The following is a 19,431-nucleotide window of genomic DNA, read 5'->3' as shown; positions in this document are numbered from 1 at the left end:
ATTTTTATAAATACAAAATCAATTATGGAATGTGCAGTAAAATATTGCTAATACTGTTTGTGATGTTATTGTTCCTTTTATTATTATCAGGAATAGTTTATATTGTTTGTAAAATTGTTATTTTTGTAAACAGCACATAGGAAAGTGATGTTCTTTTTTTTTTTATTTATTTAATTCTACTGTACAATTGGTGATGTTTTGATTCTGATGTATTGTTGCCAAATCTGTTAGTTGGCGCCAATGTTAAAAACTGCATAGTATGACCTAAATTATAAATGATTTTGCTTCTTCTTTACAGTAAGATAATTATATTCTGTATTTTTAAGGTATTTTGAAGAAGTTAAGTATTAATTTAAATATTTGACAAATCATTTTAATCCCATTATCATGCTTGATCTAGTAGTAAATCTTCATGTTGTATTTTTAACTATAGTTACTTTAAATTTATTTTCAATGTGTTTTCATTGCGTGGAAATATGTTTTAAGTAGCTTTACAAACTTACTTTTTCTTAATTTTGTTCTATTTTCATATAAAAATTCAAATTTACCAGAAAATTGCATTCTTAAAAGCGTGATTAAATTTATTTAATACCTATAACTGTAATTAAATACTAGTGCTTTAAATGTTAATATTAAATTTCATGCATGCTTTTGTTAAATTTGCGGGTACATTTTGAAGAGAGTCAATTTGCTCATAAATGATATAGTTCATAAATTTCTCATGGTCTGGTAAATCAAATTTACTTTTGTGTGACCTTAGATCTGAGGCACCGATCGTAAATCTGTTTTGACATATTAAGAATTTTGAATAAAAAATTTATTGCTACTGTAAAAAAAATGATCAACTGATGTTTACCTTGCTAATCAATGTTTTATAGTATTGTAATGACTTGCAAGATTTTTCATAATGTGATGTTGCATATGTTTTACTCTTCTTTGTTATAAAATAAATAAAAAGAGTATATTCCTAATCACATATTTTATAACATATTTCTTCCCTTTTTCTTTTTTGTAAGAGTTTTATCTATCATGATGCAATATTTGGGATTCGTTTTTAGAGTACATAACAGTACTTTTTTGAGGTGTTAATAGAACCAGTGTATTTTATTTACTTACTTATTGCTTTAAAACATGCTTTAATTTGAGGCCTTTTTTCCCTCCTTTCCATATGCACATAAAACTTACTTAAGCTATATTTTTAACATATTAATGAGATATATGTAAATGGAATAAATTTCTTATATTAGCTACTTTACTAGGAAAAGAACTAAAATGATATACCTTGAAAACTTTTTGAGTTATTTTTTTAAGTGTTTAAAAAACACACTTTATCTTCTAACACTTGACCTAATTTTTTTATTTCTTCAGTATTTAATATTTTCTTGTTTCCTCAGTACAGTTTCATTTAACATCGTCTTTTTCACATTTGCAAATTCCAATAACATATTACTTGAACATCTGCTTCTGTTTTGTCCAAACACATGAATCATTCTGCTCAACACAATACTGAATCTACATTCAGAGTCTCTAGCAATCGAGCAAACAACCCACAACAGAGTTAAAGGTTGCATTACATGTAAAACTTGCATTTCAATTTAGGTATTCATAATTAAATTATATATTTTTTAGCCTCAATTTTTTTAGTCATTCAAATTATACATAAATGATTGAAATATATCTTCAGATTGTGCTGCAAGATATTGCTGTTAATGGAAACTATAAATAATCGAATTTCTATTCTGTTTAAAAATATGTAGATATTTTTAAGTAACCAAAAAGTGTATAAACCTGATCTAAATTCACTGACCTAAACTAAGAATTTGTGTATGAATCACACAAATTTTTAGTTTAGGTCAGTGAAAATCTAAATTCATTCCCTTAAATAATTAACTAAAAAAAAAAAAAAAAAAAAGAATAATAGACAAATTTTGTACATTTTAGATTAAAAAACTTAAAACTGCCTAAAGAACTTCAAATGAACAAGATTACACAAAATTTAGTTATTTAATGATCCTAAATTTCTTGAAAGAAAAGTCATGGTGGAAATGAATAACAGCAATCTAAATAATAATACATAAATCTGCATGTGTATGATGTGTATAACATAGTTAACATAGTATCTGTCATGGTGCTTTTCCGTGAAAGACACAAATGTCTCTAACTGACGAGAAGTTATCCGGGATGACGGCTTATTCTAAAAAGAGATGGAAAAAGATACGTTGTTTACAAATCTGTTTACAAAAAAAAAAAAAAAAAAAAAAAAAAAAAAAAAAAAAAAATTTAAAGTTACGATTAGCTTTTAACAAGTCTTCTCATTGGTTGTTGTACTATCGTTTGACGTCAAAATGTGGGTGGTGTGATGTGAAGGAGGAGCTAATACATCTTTCGATCGGCGAAAGTTTCGCACGGTAGAGGCGCTTGAGGATACCAGTTTTTGCTCAATCGTTAGTAGCAGTCGAACGAGAAGGAGTCGCTTGCTACGTCACTCTCGTATCGAGATCTCGTCGCAGGGTAGGAGGATACGGCCCTATATCCTTGGGATTTTTAAGGTTGCTAAATCACGGGCCATTTATATTCAGATACTCGATATAGGCATTCCAATCTGTGCGATATATATACTTCTCTTCAGGGCATTGGTTTGTACCTAAAGTGGCGATCACTGGCAGATGATCCAAAGTCATTTCTACTTTGACATCTAGGTACATTGGGATTGCAGTGGTAGTGAGGAGAATATCCCCTCTCCTCAGATATTCAGGAACATAGGTGAACTCAGATGGGGCGTAGAAGTAAATTAGGTAATTGTTAATAAAGCCCAAGAGGGTCTCACCGTTATAATTTTTCCTCCGACAACCCCATTCAATATTTTTGGCGTTTAAGTTGCCAGCAAGAATCACATTTTTGTCATTTGGTAATAACTCGACACAGAAATTTTCATCCGGTGAATTCTGAGGTGGGTTGTAAAATGCAGTCAAATATACTACCCCGTATAAAGGTAACAGAACAGAAACTGTGAGTGCTTCTAAGCTGTTGACACGATAGTCTGCAATATGGCAAGACTGCAGCGAATTTTTTTTGCGTAAATAGCCACGCCCCCGCCCCGATGGCTGAGCCGGCTGCAGCGGAAGTATCTGTAGTTGGCAATCTTAACATTGAAGCAGGGAGTAGCAAAAGTCTCTGTGATTAACTGTAGCACTTAGTAAAGTTGGCGTCTTATAAGGCTGCCTTTTTTTGCATATTTCTTGACATGAAAGCGCGATTGGTTGTTACCTAACATATTTGCATACTTCCATCTACCTCTGCAGCGAATTGCATCCTCTTCAATTCTGATCGGATTCCGGAAATTAGCATTTTCCTCTCCGTGCTTAACTTTTGGAAGTGAATGTATTTTTTACACCATTTTCTCTGGAAATAAGTAAATTACCTCCAAATGAAATGCATTGAACTGCAAAGTGACATTCAACTGAAAGAAAAATTTGAAAATATTTATTTACTGGAGTTTTATAGAAATTACCTATCTAGCGATATATAACCTAATTTCCACAATCATGCTTTATTAATGTTTTCAGCTGTCGGCAGTACCTGCATTTGTGAACAATTATTTTCAAGAATGAAGCATAAAAAAGATCAATGACAAACATCTTGAAAACGCATTAAAATTTGCAACCTAGTCTATTGAACCAGATATCAATTTACTTGTTCAACAAAAGTAAATTCATCCATCTCATTTTCTTTTCCATCTTTATGAAATCCATACTAAATTAAATGTAACTTTTACAAATTAATAATATGTACTTATACATATCTAATTCAAATTAAACAAATTAATAATAAAAAGGAGATAATTTTTATTTCCAATTTGTTAAAAAATGTTGTATGTATTGCCCCACAAAGTTTTTCTTTGCAATGCGGCCCTCAAATAGTCATAGTTTAGATACTCATGATTTAATTCACTTTTGTTTCATTAATGCACTTACGTTTTTATTTTCTTTCCTCAGTTTCTGAACTTTTTTCTAATATTAGCTTTCTATTCCTTTTAAATCTTCTACTTTGCCAGAAAATAGTTTTTAAATGCTGTTTTTTAAAACAGAAATTTTGTTCTCAAGAGCTCATAATTTTATCAATAATCATTCACATTTTTTTGAGGTTGGAACAATTACAAATTGCTTAGTACCATTACTTTCATTTAGTCCCTCATGGCTATTATTGTTATACTTTTGAAATTCCAGACATGCCTTTTTGAGACTTAAAATTCTGAATTTCATCAAATGCACTTTGCGCATTTGTTTTTTCTGTTGCCTTTTCTGTCTTGGTATATTCTTATAAATAAGTAAGTCAGCTACATTAACAGTTGGGATAGCAGTTGACTTAAGCACTTATTTTGTCGGTAATCTCAGCAACCTATTTTTCATATCATCCTCATAATCAGATTCATTGAAGTTCTAGCATTCTTTATGTTGACAATATCTGCTCTTCAATATCTGTGCAGCCATTCTTTCATTAACTGAATGTTTCTGTATGGAAATTGATGAAATATCACATTTGTCTCTTTCGTATTATGATACGTATTACTGCAGGTATCAGTGGCACAGGACACCATTTTTATCAATATTTTCTCATAACAAATACTTTCTAAATACAAATTCAATTTAAAATTATCCTTAGCTATAATTTTCAAGAAACCTCTTTCTCAGAATCTGTGGAGCACTGATCAGTAGGTGAAATGACGAACCTAGTGACGTCCCTTCACAATCCGGGATGCTCCCCAAAAGGGTTCTTGTTGGCATCGTTCCCCTCAAAGAAATGACCCCGCTTTTCTTTACCTCTAGGCCTGAGAGAAATCTGTTGTTACGAGTTTTGTATTTAAATAGCTAATTTTAGTAGAATTATAATTAAAATTGTTATATTTTCTTGTGCAATGCAGTGCGAGATAAATTTTAAGAAAAAGCTATGCCAGAAAAGTAAAAATACAGGGGCACATGCATTTAATAAATGGCTATCTCTTTAACTTGTATTGAAATTAAATAAATGTAATTGACCACTATGTTAGCTGTAACCGTAATTACACACTCTTTTTGCTTTCCAGCAATCTCGAGATGTAAAAACTATTAGAAATATCTTGCGACCAGTTGAAATCTATAAAAGGCTGGAGAAAGAGCGTTTTAGTTAGTTACTGTTGTTGCAAGTTGTTATTTCTGCATGATTTAAGTTAGCTTTCTCTTTAGATGTGCTTGGCATAGTGTTATATTTAATGTTTTTAATAGTTTGAAGCATAACTACTGATTATACTGCGTGATTTTGTGAACACTTGTACAAATATCTGAGGAGAATTCCAGCGTTCTGATACAGTTCTTTTAATGAGAATAAATTTTATTAACCTATTATCGGTGCATTATCGGTAACTATAACCTGTGCATTTAATCTATTACGAGCCCGTATGCACATAACATTATTTTAATCTCTCTCAAAATGTAGCAAGTTTTCTTTAAAACCCACATCAATCTGAGACTTAATTTTGCCTGATTTTAAATGCCACCCTGTCATACTTCTCCATAAATTATATACTCACTTTATTAATTCTTAATAACTTTATCATTTTTTTTGGCAAAAGTATCACAATCAAAATGTCTTCAGCAGTACAATTTCAGATTTCTAACTATAAGAAGAAAATATTTATAATACAAGAAATAAAACAATTGCAATCAAAAATGCTCAAAATAAATGAAAATCTGAAGAATGCATTTATTCAATGTTACAGTATGGAAAAAGCAGCAAATAGAATTTGAAAGTATAGAGATGTACTGTAATGGTAGTTTTTTAAAATGAAATATACAAAACATAAATATACTGCTTTGACACACAACAAATAACTCTTATTGCAAAGAGCAGATGATTATCAAAAACATGTTGATAATTTTAGCAGAAATTATTTTGAAAAGGCTTTACACGCATGACATTTTGAAGAGGCTTCACACACTCCAATCACATTCTCACAGACAGCATTCTGTAAAGAAAAAAAAAAAAAAAAAAAAAAAAAACACCATTATTGTTGAATAATACAGCAATGTGTTTCTACAAAATAATGTAACATGTTTCAACCTAGAAAATCTGAAATCAGCTCTAACAGCACAACTTAGAAACCTAATATTTCACACTTTAAATGTGCATAAACCATAAAATGTTACATATAAGTTTCGAAAGAACATAAAATTCTGAAAAATTTTATCAAACGTCATGAAGTATGCAAAGATATACACAGATCTCTAACAAGATATATTCTACTACCAAAGTTTCTACCAGATTAGGTGAAGCAAAGGCAAAAGGATTGAAACAGCCTATTTTGCATTAATACGCAGGGCCGGATTACGACTTTTATTTCACTTTTTAGAAGCCTTACACACTTAACACTAGACTGCCCAAGGAAGTCACTATTTTGACTGAATTTCAATTCGAAAAACAATTATGTATATAATGACACAATTTCTTAGAATTTTGTGACTTTTTATACAACATATAAATGTGTTTATTAATATCTGTAGTTACCCCCCTCCTTTCATTTCCGGTATATATATGTGTTATACCTATATTGCCCAAAAGCAGTCATTTTGACTGCTTGGGAAATTTTAAATAATCAAATGACTCTTATTATTGAACTGAGTAAATTTCTTATATGACCAGTTTGGCTCTGTATTGAAATAACAGTTTTCATTTTTTTTTCAATTACCATCACATGATTACATACAAATACATGATAAATTGTCGATTTGGGCATTTACTTGATGAGTTGCAATTTCTCAATAAGCTAAAGCAGTACTTGTTATTCGAATCTCAGTGAGCACATTGTTCTGAAACTTGTTGATCCATATACAAACTGTGGAAGAGATTGTCACATTCTTGCCACTAGGTGGTGGGCATCTCTTCCTTTACTTTTGCTGTAATTAAGTTCCGAGAAACAGTCGAGATTGGAGCTGCTCTGAGGAGCGTAAAGACTCGGAATTAAAAATGTACTGTCTTAAAATAATTATCACCTACCTTGTAAATAATGTATATTAGCTTTTTATTTCAATAAATAATTAAAAGACAAGATCGCTTGTTAGCAGTAATAGAAACTCTTACTGAAAACGTGATTATTAGAAGCCTGGCATCGTGAACACTGAAGATGCAGCAGGTAAGGAATTTTAAATTAATTTTATTGTAAATAGAAGAACCTGATGCAACAGAGATATTATGACTGATAACTTTTCCACTAGCATGTCACTCACGACAAAATTATTGGCAAAAAAAAAAAAAACAACTCTAGCTGGTACTATACGAGGAAACAAAAGAGAACTACCCAAATCAGCCAAACAAATGTAGGATAACATGCCTCGTTTTCCCACTCTGCTATATAAATCAGAGAATTGTGTTCTTACAATACATAAAAGAAAACCAAATAAAAGAGTATCTGGTCTAAGCATAAATTTGTGATAATTGATAAAAGTAATTAAAAAAATGTTACTGGAATCTATTCAATTTTATAACAGCACAAAATTTGGAGTTGATATGATGGATCAAGTGGCTGGAAAATATACAGTAAAACCTAGTTCTCATAGATGGCCCCTCCAAATATTTTTCAAAATTTGGAGTTGATATGATGGATCAAGTGGCCAGAAAATATACAGTAAAAGCTAGTTTTCGTAGATAGCCGCTCCAAATATTTTTTAATATTTTAGGTTTGGCTGCTATAAATGCTTGGATCCTTTACAAGGAAACGACAGGAATACAAATACAACGAAAAGAGTTCTTGTTTCAATTAGCAGAACAGCTTTCCACCAAATGCAGAGATGCAAGCCCCTTCAGTAGAGATGAGTATCCCTTTAAAGTTACAGTAAGGACAGGAGATCGCCAGATTCCATTACCTAGTGTGTTCCTTATCAAAACTCAGATAAAGCTAGGCAAAGTTGTATTGTCATTATACAATCCTTGATGTCTTGACAACCATTCTCTTCCTGTTGATCATGATGAATCAACATATCTGGCCTAGATTCTTATTCAAATTAGAAGGCTATGTGATAACAGCAGTAGTAAGCAATTGCTGACCATTAATTATTATTTAAGTTTTATTGTTTTTATGGTATATCTACTTGGCTTTAACATTAAAAAAAATTAAAAATTTTACATCACAGTCTGACATTTTAAAAAGTTAATCAACATTAAAAATTTTAAAACTTTTTTAATTAAAAAATATGTCAACTGAAAAGACTCAACAGTTATGAAACATTTATTAGTTTACGAATTAATTCTCAAAAACAAGTTTAATAACCTTATAAGTGCAAGTAATCAGTCCAGTTGAGCTATTAGTTAGTTGACAGAGAGCCTCCGTGGGTAAAAATGATTTTAAAAGCTGGATCCTAATTTCCTTCAGTGGACAGAGTAGAGAAAAGACAGATCATTATTTCTTACTGATATGCATGCCTCATGAGACACAGAGATAACTCCAGAGGGGAAATGAACAAAATTACACAAAACATTGTTGTACAAAACCTAGATCTGCAGCTAACCAATAATAAATACACAAACACGAACAAAAGAGAATATACAAAAATATGCATAAACAGATACAAAACAATTATGTTTAGACCATTAACAACAAAACATTAATTAATGAAATAATGGTCATTATGCAAGTGAACTGCAAAACCTAAGTATATCCTGAATTATTTGTGATAATTCTGTAAAAATTCAATACAGATAAATATCATTATTCTAAAAATTGTCATTTGAATATATGCAGGGATTTGGCAACAGTGTCAACTTTGACAATTCCTTATTCTTGATTTAGCTACAAATGTTCATTATTATTTTCAAAACACAATTTTGAATTAGATGAAGCTTATAAATGTCTGCATTAGTAATCACGGTCCATTATGGCAAAGTGCAATGAATAACTAGCCTGACAAAAGTTCAATAAATATGCAGTTTGCAATTTAGATTCAAATGGGATCAAAATCTTCATTTCTTCTAATTGCAGTCTGAAAGTAACTTCAGTTTTCTTCCATTGATAAAAATCCCCCATGCTGATGTTGCACCATTCTTCAACCTCAAATATAACATCTTAAATTTTTACTGCATGATCTGGTCTTAATATAGACTGGTATCATCAATGTAACATACTAATAATGCATTAATGTCAGCTCCTGATTTGGGATAATCAGTCATATAATACAGGTACAATGTGGGGCTTACACATGCGACCTCAAACACAGCAGTCTTCCTGCTGTGACACATAAGAGACAAAAGCATATTTAATGATAAATTTCCTGTCTCCAAGCAAGGATTGTGTAGTAACACAGCTACAAGGGGCAGTTTTCCTTGGGTAGAACATTTTTGGGAGTAGGATGTTTTATGTGAAATATTAATCATAGTCATATGGATCATAGAAGAAAGAATGATTGGGATTTTTTGCATTGTAACAGAGCTTACTATGGTTTATCTACCTATGAGGAAGGAACCCTTTAAGGAATAATGAAATTCTCCCCAAAAGGTTCAAAACTGAAAAATGCTCATATTCCTACTAAAAAGGTTCATTAGGTGGTATTCACATTAGACAGAGCATAAACTATGAAAATGGTAAAAGGTCAAATAATCAGTATTCAGTAGACTTATCCACTTTGTCACTGGTGAAATGAGATAAGAATCACAAGATGCTGCATTATCAAATGTAACTGAGAAGAGAGAATTGTTTTTACACTGGACAGAGCATTCAAAGACATCAAATGAAATTTCAACAGCTTCATACTCTTATAAAGCCTTCCTCCAGCCATTGAAACTTTATAATCACATCCTGAGCTGAAGAAGTTGAAGATCATCATAATTTTTATGTAGAAAGGTAATGTAATGGTACAGAATTTTTTTTTTTATTTTTGGAAAAGGCACAGTTGAATTTGAATTTTATGAAATCAAGTACTAAATCTTTAATAAGATTATTTCCTTTGAATTTATCTTTGACAAAATGTTGAATGATAATAAGATGTCTATGAGGTAGGGAATGAAGGTAGTTAGGAATATTTTTCTTGAAATGTTGCTCTTCAAATAAATCTTGAAATTTTGACTGTAGAATATTGTAATTAAGAGAAGTTTTAACTTTTCTGCTATTTTCCTCTGGTGTCTCTTTGCATTTTTTTACTAAAAAGACTAACTGCTCGTAAATGGTAGCATAAAAGGCAGATTTACTATTAATACATGAGTTTAATCTATAGGGATAAATGCGTTCTTAACTGCAAAACATATAGGGATTCTTTAAATTTTGATAATAATATTATTAAAAGGTTGTAAATTTTAAAATGTTCAAGTTCTTTGGTGATGGAATTATTATTATTTTTGCTGTTTGAAAATTTTTTAATGTGGGATCTATGTTTGCTTAATCTAATGTTAAGATTATTCTTAGTATACCCTATGTAAACTAGATTTCATTTATTACATGTAATAGAGTAAATGCAGTTAAATGTATTTCATAGTGTCTGTTGTTTAGTAACTGTAGGGTTAAGAGGAGTGTCATTATGTCTACATGTTAATCAGTCGGGAATCTGACATTCCTTAATTTCAATATTCTTTTTACGAACAATAAATGAAAGTAATTAGGGTGCTAGCCTAAATTAAAGTTTACAGAGGAACCTTTGTCTTTGAGATTTTAGTTCTAATCTATAAGTTCGTAAAACTATTAAAATAGTATAAGCACTAATAGCTGCTTATCGTATTTCATAATTACAAAACAATTTTTTAAAAAACAAAATATAAACGTGCCTAGTATTTTCGCACATTAAGCTGCTGAAAAATTATCAGTGAAAACATAAAGCAAGAAATTTTTCACAAAGACCAAAAACTGAAATTCATAATATGAAGAGGAAAGAAACATATTGTTTTAACCTTCCAGCACACGCATGTGCGCAAAATTTATGACAAATTCAGTTTTTAATGCACATTTTTCGCATACCGAAGCTGAGACGTCTGAAAGTCATTTCTATTCCTCCTTTCTACCCTTCCCCATACCATGGAATGTGCCAACAGGAAGTCATTTGACTTTTTTTTTTTAACTGGGCTTTTGTGATACAGGGCAGCTTTTTCATAAAATTTACGACACGTGCGTGGTTGTGTTTTAAAATTTGGAAAATATTATTTTTCTAAAATATTTTGTAATTTTGTGTTATTGATGGCCGTGTAATTTTAATTTGAATACATTTGGCTCAGTAAATTTTATATCGGTTTTCATGGGAAAGAAATATATGCAACCAGCTGATTTTGCTCGGATTCTCGGAAGAATTATCTGATGAAGAAAAGGAAGACAAGGAAACCTTTGGATGGGAGAACAATAGCGATTTACATTCCTTATTTTCTTTTATTTCTATTTTCAGAAATAAATAAAAACATTAAAGTTAGTTTTTGTAACCAGTAAGAAGTAAATTTCCTTGGAGAAGTAAGTAATGCTAAACTTACTTTTTTTCCTACCAAGGTATTTTCCTTTTTTATTGTCTATACTTGTCTTTGGTGAATATTAAAATTAGCTTCGATTTTAAAATATAATTATTAAATAATAAATGAAAAATTTTCTAGAATGAAATACATCTTTGCATTTCCATCTCACTAACATAAGAACTTAAAAAAATTAATTTACTTATATTTGAATGTATTATCATTTGTATTTTGAAATAATAAGATTAATATTTTATTTTTAACAAATTTATTATCAGTATTCACTCATTTCTGTCGTTTTTCGTGCTAAAAATGGTAAAATAACGGACGTGGTAAAAATGAATATTTATCAGTTTCTTATTTCTAATCTATATAAAAAGATTTATATTTCCAGAAATAATAATTATGTTTAGATAATGTGGCAGTGGCAATCTATTAAACTAGGAAATCTAATTCCAGCCTTTTAAAATCAATGATGCTCCATCAAAAGAAAAATTCTCAAATGGTTTATTTAATTATGGTAAACCACTCCAGGGCTATCTGCCTAAAGGAAAGAATGCCTTCCTTTAGGCTTTCGTAGATAATTTTTAAAGAAAACTGGCTCATAATATGCACTGGAAAAACCACAAAAGTGCTCCTGCAATCAGCTCATTCACCAGGATTCAAACCCTGGACCAAACTATCAGTGTTCAGCGACTTTATCACTCAACTGCTGGTGCGCCGTAAAAAATTATTTGATTTGGCATATAAATATGCAAGCTTATATAAGAGTGATAAAAGGAAAGCAGTGCTGAAACTATTCATGGGGGGCATAAATTAAATATACTGAATAAACGAACAACACAAATAATTTCGCACATACAACTACTCCAGTCATTCTAAAATGTATACTAGTATCAAATCATCAAACTAATTTTGTACCAATTATTTAGAGTGAAAATTTAAATTGCCATATGAATTAGTATAAATAAAATTATAAATAGCTTGAATAGCCAATTAATTACAGCTTAATTCATTTAAAAAATGAATTTTCCAAAAATCACATTTTATACAACACCAGAAAATTTCTACAAACAAGCCAAGATTATAATATAATAAGAAACTATATTTCTTCAATCCATATAAATTTAAAAAACAGGTGGGGGGCAATCTCAAAACTTCAGATTGCAGTCTAATTTTACCACTAAAGTTTGAAAAAAAAATAATTTCTTTTAATTAAAAAATAAAAAAAATCATTACATTAAAATGAAACTGCAATCTGATCATGATTCCAATTTAACACTTACACAATTTTAAGCTACATAAACTTATCAGTCTAAGACTGGAACTAATTCTTATAATTTCTAGTATGATAATTATTATGATACTATTTCTTCTATTCTGTTTCTCATTCCACTTATCACTTCTATTAAGATGTAAAATATAATAAGGAACTATATTTCTTCAATCCATATAAATTTAAAAAACAGGCTAAAATGAGCTCCTCCAAATGGAAAAGACAAATGGTAAAAAAAATGCTATGATATTATTTCCTCATAAATTAATGCCAGATAGAAACTTGTGCAATATTTATTTCACCGGATGGTTTGTGCACAAATTTGTAACAATATTTCACTCAAATGGTAATGCTTTCTGTTTTGCCAGGACATGAAATCTGCAAACTGAAAACAATAAAAACTTCAAAGAAATATTCTTCAGGGATCTTTACTGTGAATCAGTCTTTTATTTCTTCTTTGATTATTACAAGATGTATCATATATATGTTAACTAACCAAACTAACAAATTACCAAATCAAAAGATGTGCATACTAAGGATAATAATTTTTTTTTTCTTTCGGTAAACTGCTTATTTTTAGATAAGGGCAATTAAGACGTCATAATTTATTAAGTAATTAGCCTGCAAGGTAACAAATTTTTCAGATCTTTAGAATTCCAAGATCTCTAGACAAGACACAATTTCAAATATATAAAATTCTTCAGCAATGTAATCCAAACTCTAATTTGTTGACAGTTGTTAAGAATAAACTAGCGGGCTTAAGCCCGCTTTTTCATTGTGCAATGTTCATCAGTTCCCAAGTTCAATTTCGCCGGTATTCGAAAGTTGGACCGAACTACCAGTGTTCAGCGGTTTTGTGCGGACTTCCCGCGCTTTAATCACATATGCATTGAGAAGCTACTGCATTTACGCTACACATGCTTAAAATCACGAAAACACACATGCACTCAGCCCACTTGCCGGGATTCGAAAGTTGGAAAGAACTACCAGTGTGCAGCAGTTTTGCGCGGGCTGCACCCGCTTTATTCACTTATGCATTTAGAAGATACTGCATACATGATACACATGTGGAAAATCATAAAAAGATCCACGCAGCCAGCCCATTCGCTGGGATTCGAAAGTTGGATCGAACTACCACTGCTCAGCGACTTTACCGCTCAGCCGATAATGGGCCGTTGTACCAAATATAATGTCGAACATTTTCTGGTTTATTATTTGAATAGAAGATTTGTTATTAAAATTCCTTTTGATAAACTTCAACATAATCATACAAAAATTACATCAATATACATATTAATGTAATTAATCATTCATAATTATTTATAATAAGAATACTTTCCATATACCATGTCCAAGCAACAGAAATTCAATTTAAAACCCTGAACGAAAAAAAATTTAGTCAGTATTTAAATAAATAGTTTAATTATTGCTATATTTATTTATTTTTTGGCAGCTAAAATTTCTTAAAATTAATATTAGCTTTATGCGAACAGTCACATTTGTTAAATTCAAAATTACAACAATATATATATTAATGCAATTATATATAATAAAAAAAGCAGTGAATGATTACGTAGCTCAGTAACACAAATGAGCACGCTGATTGGAGCTATTAGAATTATTAAATTGTATTACTCAAAGCTGCTTAGTTATTCAGATCCAAAAATCACGAATTGTCCAAAAAATGCACTAAAAATATGTACCTCGGCAACCAATAATGCCATCGGCTCCAAATTTAGAAATTTACAACTGATAAATGGTCAAATGAGGGATGTCCTTTTTTCCAGAGAGATTGGCAAATTAGAAGATTAATTAGCATAATGAATAAAAATCCTCCACTACGTTAATTTCATCCCTGGTGAATGGCCTTGACGATTCCGATGGTCGAACGGAAAACAGCAATCTGTCAACAAAGAAATCCGAAGGGAATTAAAATGTATTAGGACGTTTTTAATTACCCTGCTAATTAGGCTCCTAGTTCGCAGAACAGTCTCCAATCAACGCTATCCTTCATCCGAACATGTATCAAACCTAAGATTAAAAATTTGGAAGAAATCGGCCTATTCGTTCAAGAATTACAATTTTTTTGTGCATTTTTCCGGCTCAATTTCTCTAATTAAGAAAAATGCACTAAAAATTCGTATCTTGAGAACCAATAATGCGATCGGCTCTAAATTTAGAAATTTACAACTGATAGATGGTCAAATGAAGGATGCCCTTTGTTCTAGATGGATTGGCAAATTAGATGATTAATTAGCATAATGAATAAAAATGCTCCACTACGCTAATTTCCTCCCTAGGAATGGCCTTGACGATTCCAACGGTTAACCGGATACAGCTGCAACCCCCCAAAACCCGTCACCTTCGATTCCCAGCCTCCCCATAAAGATATGGGAAGGAAAGAAAAAGGCGTATTAGGGCTTTTTAATTACCCCGTTAATTACGCTCCTAATTCGCAAATCAATGTGCAATCAACGCCATCAGTCGTTTTATCCTCTCGCGGGTTTAAAATTCAAAATTTCAAAGAAATCGGCGGATAAGTTCCCGATTGTTTGTGCACTTTTTGGGCTAATTAGCATCATTGCTAATTAAAGTCGCACGAAGATGCGAATAGCCAAAATGGCTTCCCATGGACATCCTAAATCCAACGGTATGCTTCGCTAAGCTTCCATTCTTGAGAAGAAGATGTTACAAACAAACAGAGAGACGCGTACGGATTTTAATATATAGCTAAGAATAAATATATTTCTTCAAATCTGTTGTTTAAGTAATAAATTACTCTTTCAGATACATCAATATAGGTCATAGCAACTAGAAAAGTAATACGCCAATGTAAAATTTTAAAATATGCAAAAAAAGCAATCTTAGATTGGTAGGGATTTAGAATAAAACTCTATGGATCTTGGGGGCAATCAGCTTAGGAGTTTGCAATTGAAAAACTGCAATGGCTTGATCTCCATTAAATTTGAGGCCATTCTAAGGTTCTATATTCTATGCCAATCTAAGGTTGCTTTGTTGCCTAATTTTAAAGAGCTCATTCTATTTGATTCATTAAAAAAAAAAAAAAAAAAAAAAGGGGGGGGGAGTAGTAGTTTGTTTTGAAAGTTAATGTCAGATTTTTACACTTTACTGGAACTGATATTTTATGCATGGATATAAAGCTTCAAAGAATTTATACATGAGTTTCATTTTATAAAGCACAATAAAACATGTTTCATTTAATAATTACATTTGAAGAACATAATTTAAAATTTTTCATGTCAGCATTCCATTAGCTACAGTAGATGAAATATCAAACAGTTTAACTTGTGATACATTTAGTGTTCAAAAAGTCAAATTTATCAAAGCAAATAATCTAGAAATGAGTCCTTCATGAATTTTCTGAATAGAAAATTATTTAAATTAAGTACGCATTATAAAATGTTTATATACTTCAGCTTCAATAAAAAAATTTCTTTAAAGTTCAATGTAATAATTAGATTAAGGAACAAACAAAAGACATTTTAAAGTGTCCTGCTTAATCATTAAAATGTATCTTTTCTGAGTATTTTGCATTTTAAATATACTGCACAACACTTTCTTTCATTGACTAAGTCAAAACACATACAGTCAATTCTCGATTAACCAGGATAATACTGGGGACGATATACTCAACTAACACCAAATTGCAGTTAGTTCATGGGCAATTAAAAAAACACGGGGGGGGGGGGGGGACTCATAACTGACAGAAAAATGTTATTAACAATTTACCTGTATTTTCAAGCAGTTTAATATGGAGAATAAGGTCATTTGGTTATATAAATTAAATCACTATTCATTACATAAAGCATACACTGTAAATAATAGAAGAAAAATTATTAGTAATAAAGGAAATAAGTTATAAATGGCATTAATAATATTTATAAGAGAACAATGTTATTAAGGTTTAAGTGTTGATAGTTTTTTTTTTTTTTTTGAGGGGGGGGGTTATGCTAGCAATTTTGCCATTGTTGAGAGGGCCATTTAATCCATAATGCAGTTAATTTGCTCTCTGAACCAGGTTAATCAGGAGTTAACCATATATGCATTAATCAAGTAATAACTTGAAAGTTAATTCAAATTATAATATTCAAGAATAAATAACTAAATTTATGCTTTCTAAAACAAATACTAAATATCTTAAACAACACTTATTAACAAATTATAAAATTAATAGTTGACAATTAATATTTTTTTAGTTTTCTTTTTTAATGGATACAATAAAAATTCAAAAAATTTAATTATGTTTCCAGTTTTTCTCATAAATTAAATATTAAGATACTACAGAATTGTGAACAAAGTGACTTGCATAATAGTTTATTAGCAAGATCCAATAATGCATAAATTTGTCAGGCATCTTCCTGAAAGAATTCTTTTGACAGTCACAGGACAATGCTTTTACAGATTTTGATAATATATTTGCATCTATGTATTTGCTTACAAATTTATTTTTTCTTCAATAAAAAATCTAAATATTAGTTGGGAAAATTTAAGAATTATAATTCATGAGAACATCAATCAGTTTCTGGTACATCAAAAGTTTTCTGGTACTTTTTAAATGAAATTTACAGCAGATATATTTACAGCAGATTTTTAACATCTTACAGATCAAATGGGAAATAGTTTACTGAACTTTTCACTAAACTGCTAATAACTGTACAGTTTTTCTCCAAACATTTGACCTTACCATAATTCATTAATATTGCTTTCTTCTGTATACATAGCAAATCATTTTTCCTGCTTCAGAAACATCACATTTCATCTAAGAACAGTTTTGATGAGACAGATTTTTTACATCTCTTCTACGTTGTAAGTTATTTAACAATCTTAAATTTAGTCCTCAAAGAGTACTAAGCTTGTGGAACACACTTAGTATGTGGACATTATAATTAGCCAACTTTGAAATAAAAAAATACAAAGTATGATATAAAATTAAAATTATTAAAGGTGACAAACTAAAAAATACTACACTTAGTTACTATAACTGAGTAACTAAAAAATCAACAAACATAAGTTATTACTAGTTTTCCAATGATATAAAATTAACACCAGTAAATTGGAAGCCCAGACAACAAAAAACATTTACAATGTATGCCTCGCTTCCTTCTTGCAAAAGTGTTAAATGTTATTTCTGAAAATATGCGATCATTAACTTTCATCTTACTAATAAATGATACTGCAATTAAGAAAAAATAAACATACATGGTTGTGTGTGAACATCAGAACTTATAGAAACTGTGCCTTCAAAAGTTTCACGAATTTCAGAACTCTAAAAAGAAATATATAAAAACTTCATATAGTATATGTTGCATGGGTTAAGGTAAGGATACATGCAAATTTGTTTTTTTAAACATAGATTCTTTATATTAGGCATTAAAAGTGAGTGTGTGCTGTTTAATTACCAAAAAGAAGACTTTATTAAACTCATACGAAAAGATAAAAGATTTAAAAGACAGAACCATTTAAAAAATCAGGCAAGTTCAAAAATTTCAGAAGGTAATATTTATGTTGAAAAAAATTACATAAATAAAAAGATGAGATCTTATGAATAGGTCTACAAAAAAGACAATTACATTTACTACATGGCAGGAATGCTTGAAATGTTATTTCCATCAATATGCACATATGTATTTAAGGCTGTAAAATTATCTCAAATTTAAATTAAGCCTAGTTCCCAAAAGTAAGTCATGTTCAGAAAAACTATGCAAATTTCTTACTTTAAAAATAAATAAATTATTATTAAAACTTATTTTTATTGATTTACATGTCCTATCTGTATTTGTTTCCCTCTTTCTTCATTTAAAAGAAATAAAAAAGTAAAAAATATGCTTGTGAAATTTTTATACTATCAAGTTTGTGCTAATTAGTTTTCAGTTTTAATTAAGATCATATTCACTTTATAATTCTACTGTTCATAATAACTAATTATAGAAGAAATAGCTAAAATAGAGTAATTATATTCTGGCATTACATATCATTGTTATTCTGATATCAAAAATTGAATAAGAAGGATTAATTTGCTGAACAAAATGAAACTTAAAGAGAATGCAAAGCAGGATCTGATATATAAATAATCAGATATGTAAGGTGAATGTGCATGCCCGACTCAGTTATATACCTGTGAAAAAAACCATGAATAAATTTACACTAAATAAAGGTGTTTACGTAAAAAAAAAAAAAAAAAACTGTCATATGCTAATTGCATTTTTAGGGGGAGATATGCATAGAAATATTTTGTCAGTTCTTCATGCTAAAAAATGTTAATCAAATTCAGTAATTTATCAGAGAAATTTTCATACTTTTCTGAAAGAACCATCTATACTCCTAACTTGGAGCTTTAAAAATTATATATATATAACTCACATTAAGTAAGTTTATAACTCATATTTTTTTCTTTCAGTTACACTGACTAAATATATGATGAAGTATTCTTCATATTTCTCATATATAAGTTTATTATTTTATATTTTAAATGTCATAAATACAAAAATAAACTCAGTTACTTTCTTGACATCTCTCAATTTATATTTTATGTTACTAAAACATATTTAACTCTAAATAATAAAAAATCCTTAAATAGATCTTGTTTGCTCAGCTTATCACAGGTTAAAAAAAATATAGGATGAATGTTATTAGCCAGCTCTGAAATGTAGGATGGCTTCACTGGAAGTCATATCACTGGATGGATAGAA

General features: G+C 29.9%; 1 protein-coding gene across 3 annotated transcripts in view; it reads right to left on the bottom strand.

The window, feature by feature from the left end:
* Positions 1-5,719: 5,719 nt before the first annotated feature.
* Positions 5,720-19,431, bottom strand: part of CSN3 (COP9 signalosome subunit 3) — a 114,972-nt gene continuing 101,260 nt past the window's right edge. For 2 of the 3 annotated variants that reach the window (XM_035372719.2, XM_085817047.1), the window contains one exon: positions 5,720-6,001. In XM_035372719.2, coding sequence (XP_035228610.1) covers positions 5,924-6,001 — 78 coding nt within the window. In that variant the 3' untranslated portion in view covers positions 5,720-5,923. Of the gene's footprint in view, positions 6,002-17,941; positions 18,009-19,431 lie in introns of all 3 variants that reach the window. The other variant, XM_035372721.2, reaches the window with a different exon arrangement.

The sequence above is a fragment of the Stegodyphus dumicola genome, chromosome 5 (assembly GCF_044657685.1).
Source record: "Stegodyphus dumicola isolate Sdum_Otavi_A_Nest chromosome 5, ASM4465768v1".
NCBI lineage: Eukaryota > Metazoa > Arthropoda > Arachnida > Araneae > Eresidae > Stegodyphus > Stegodyphus dumicola.
The sequence above is the reverse complement of the archived record's forward strand: the minus strand, read 5'-3'. Positions and strand labels throughout refer to the sequence as shown.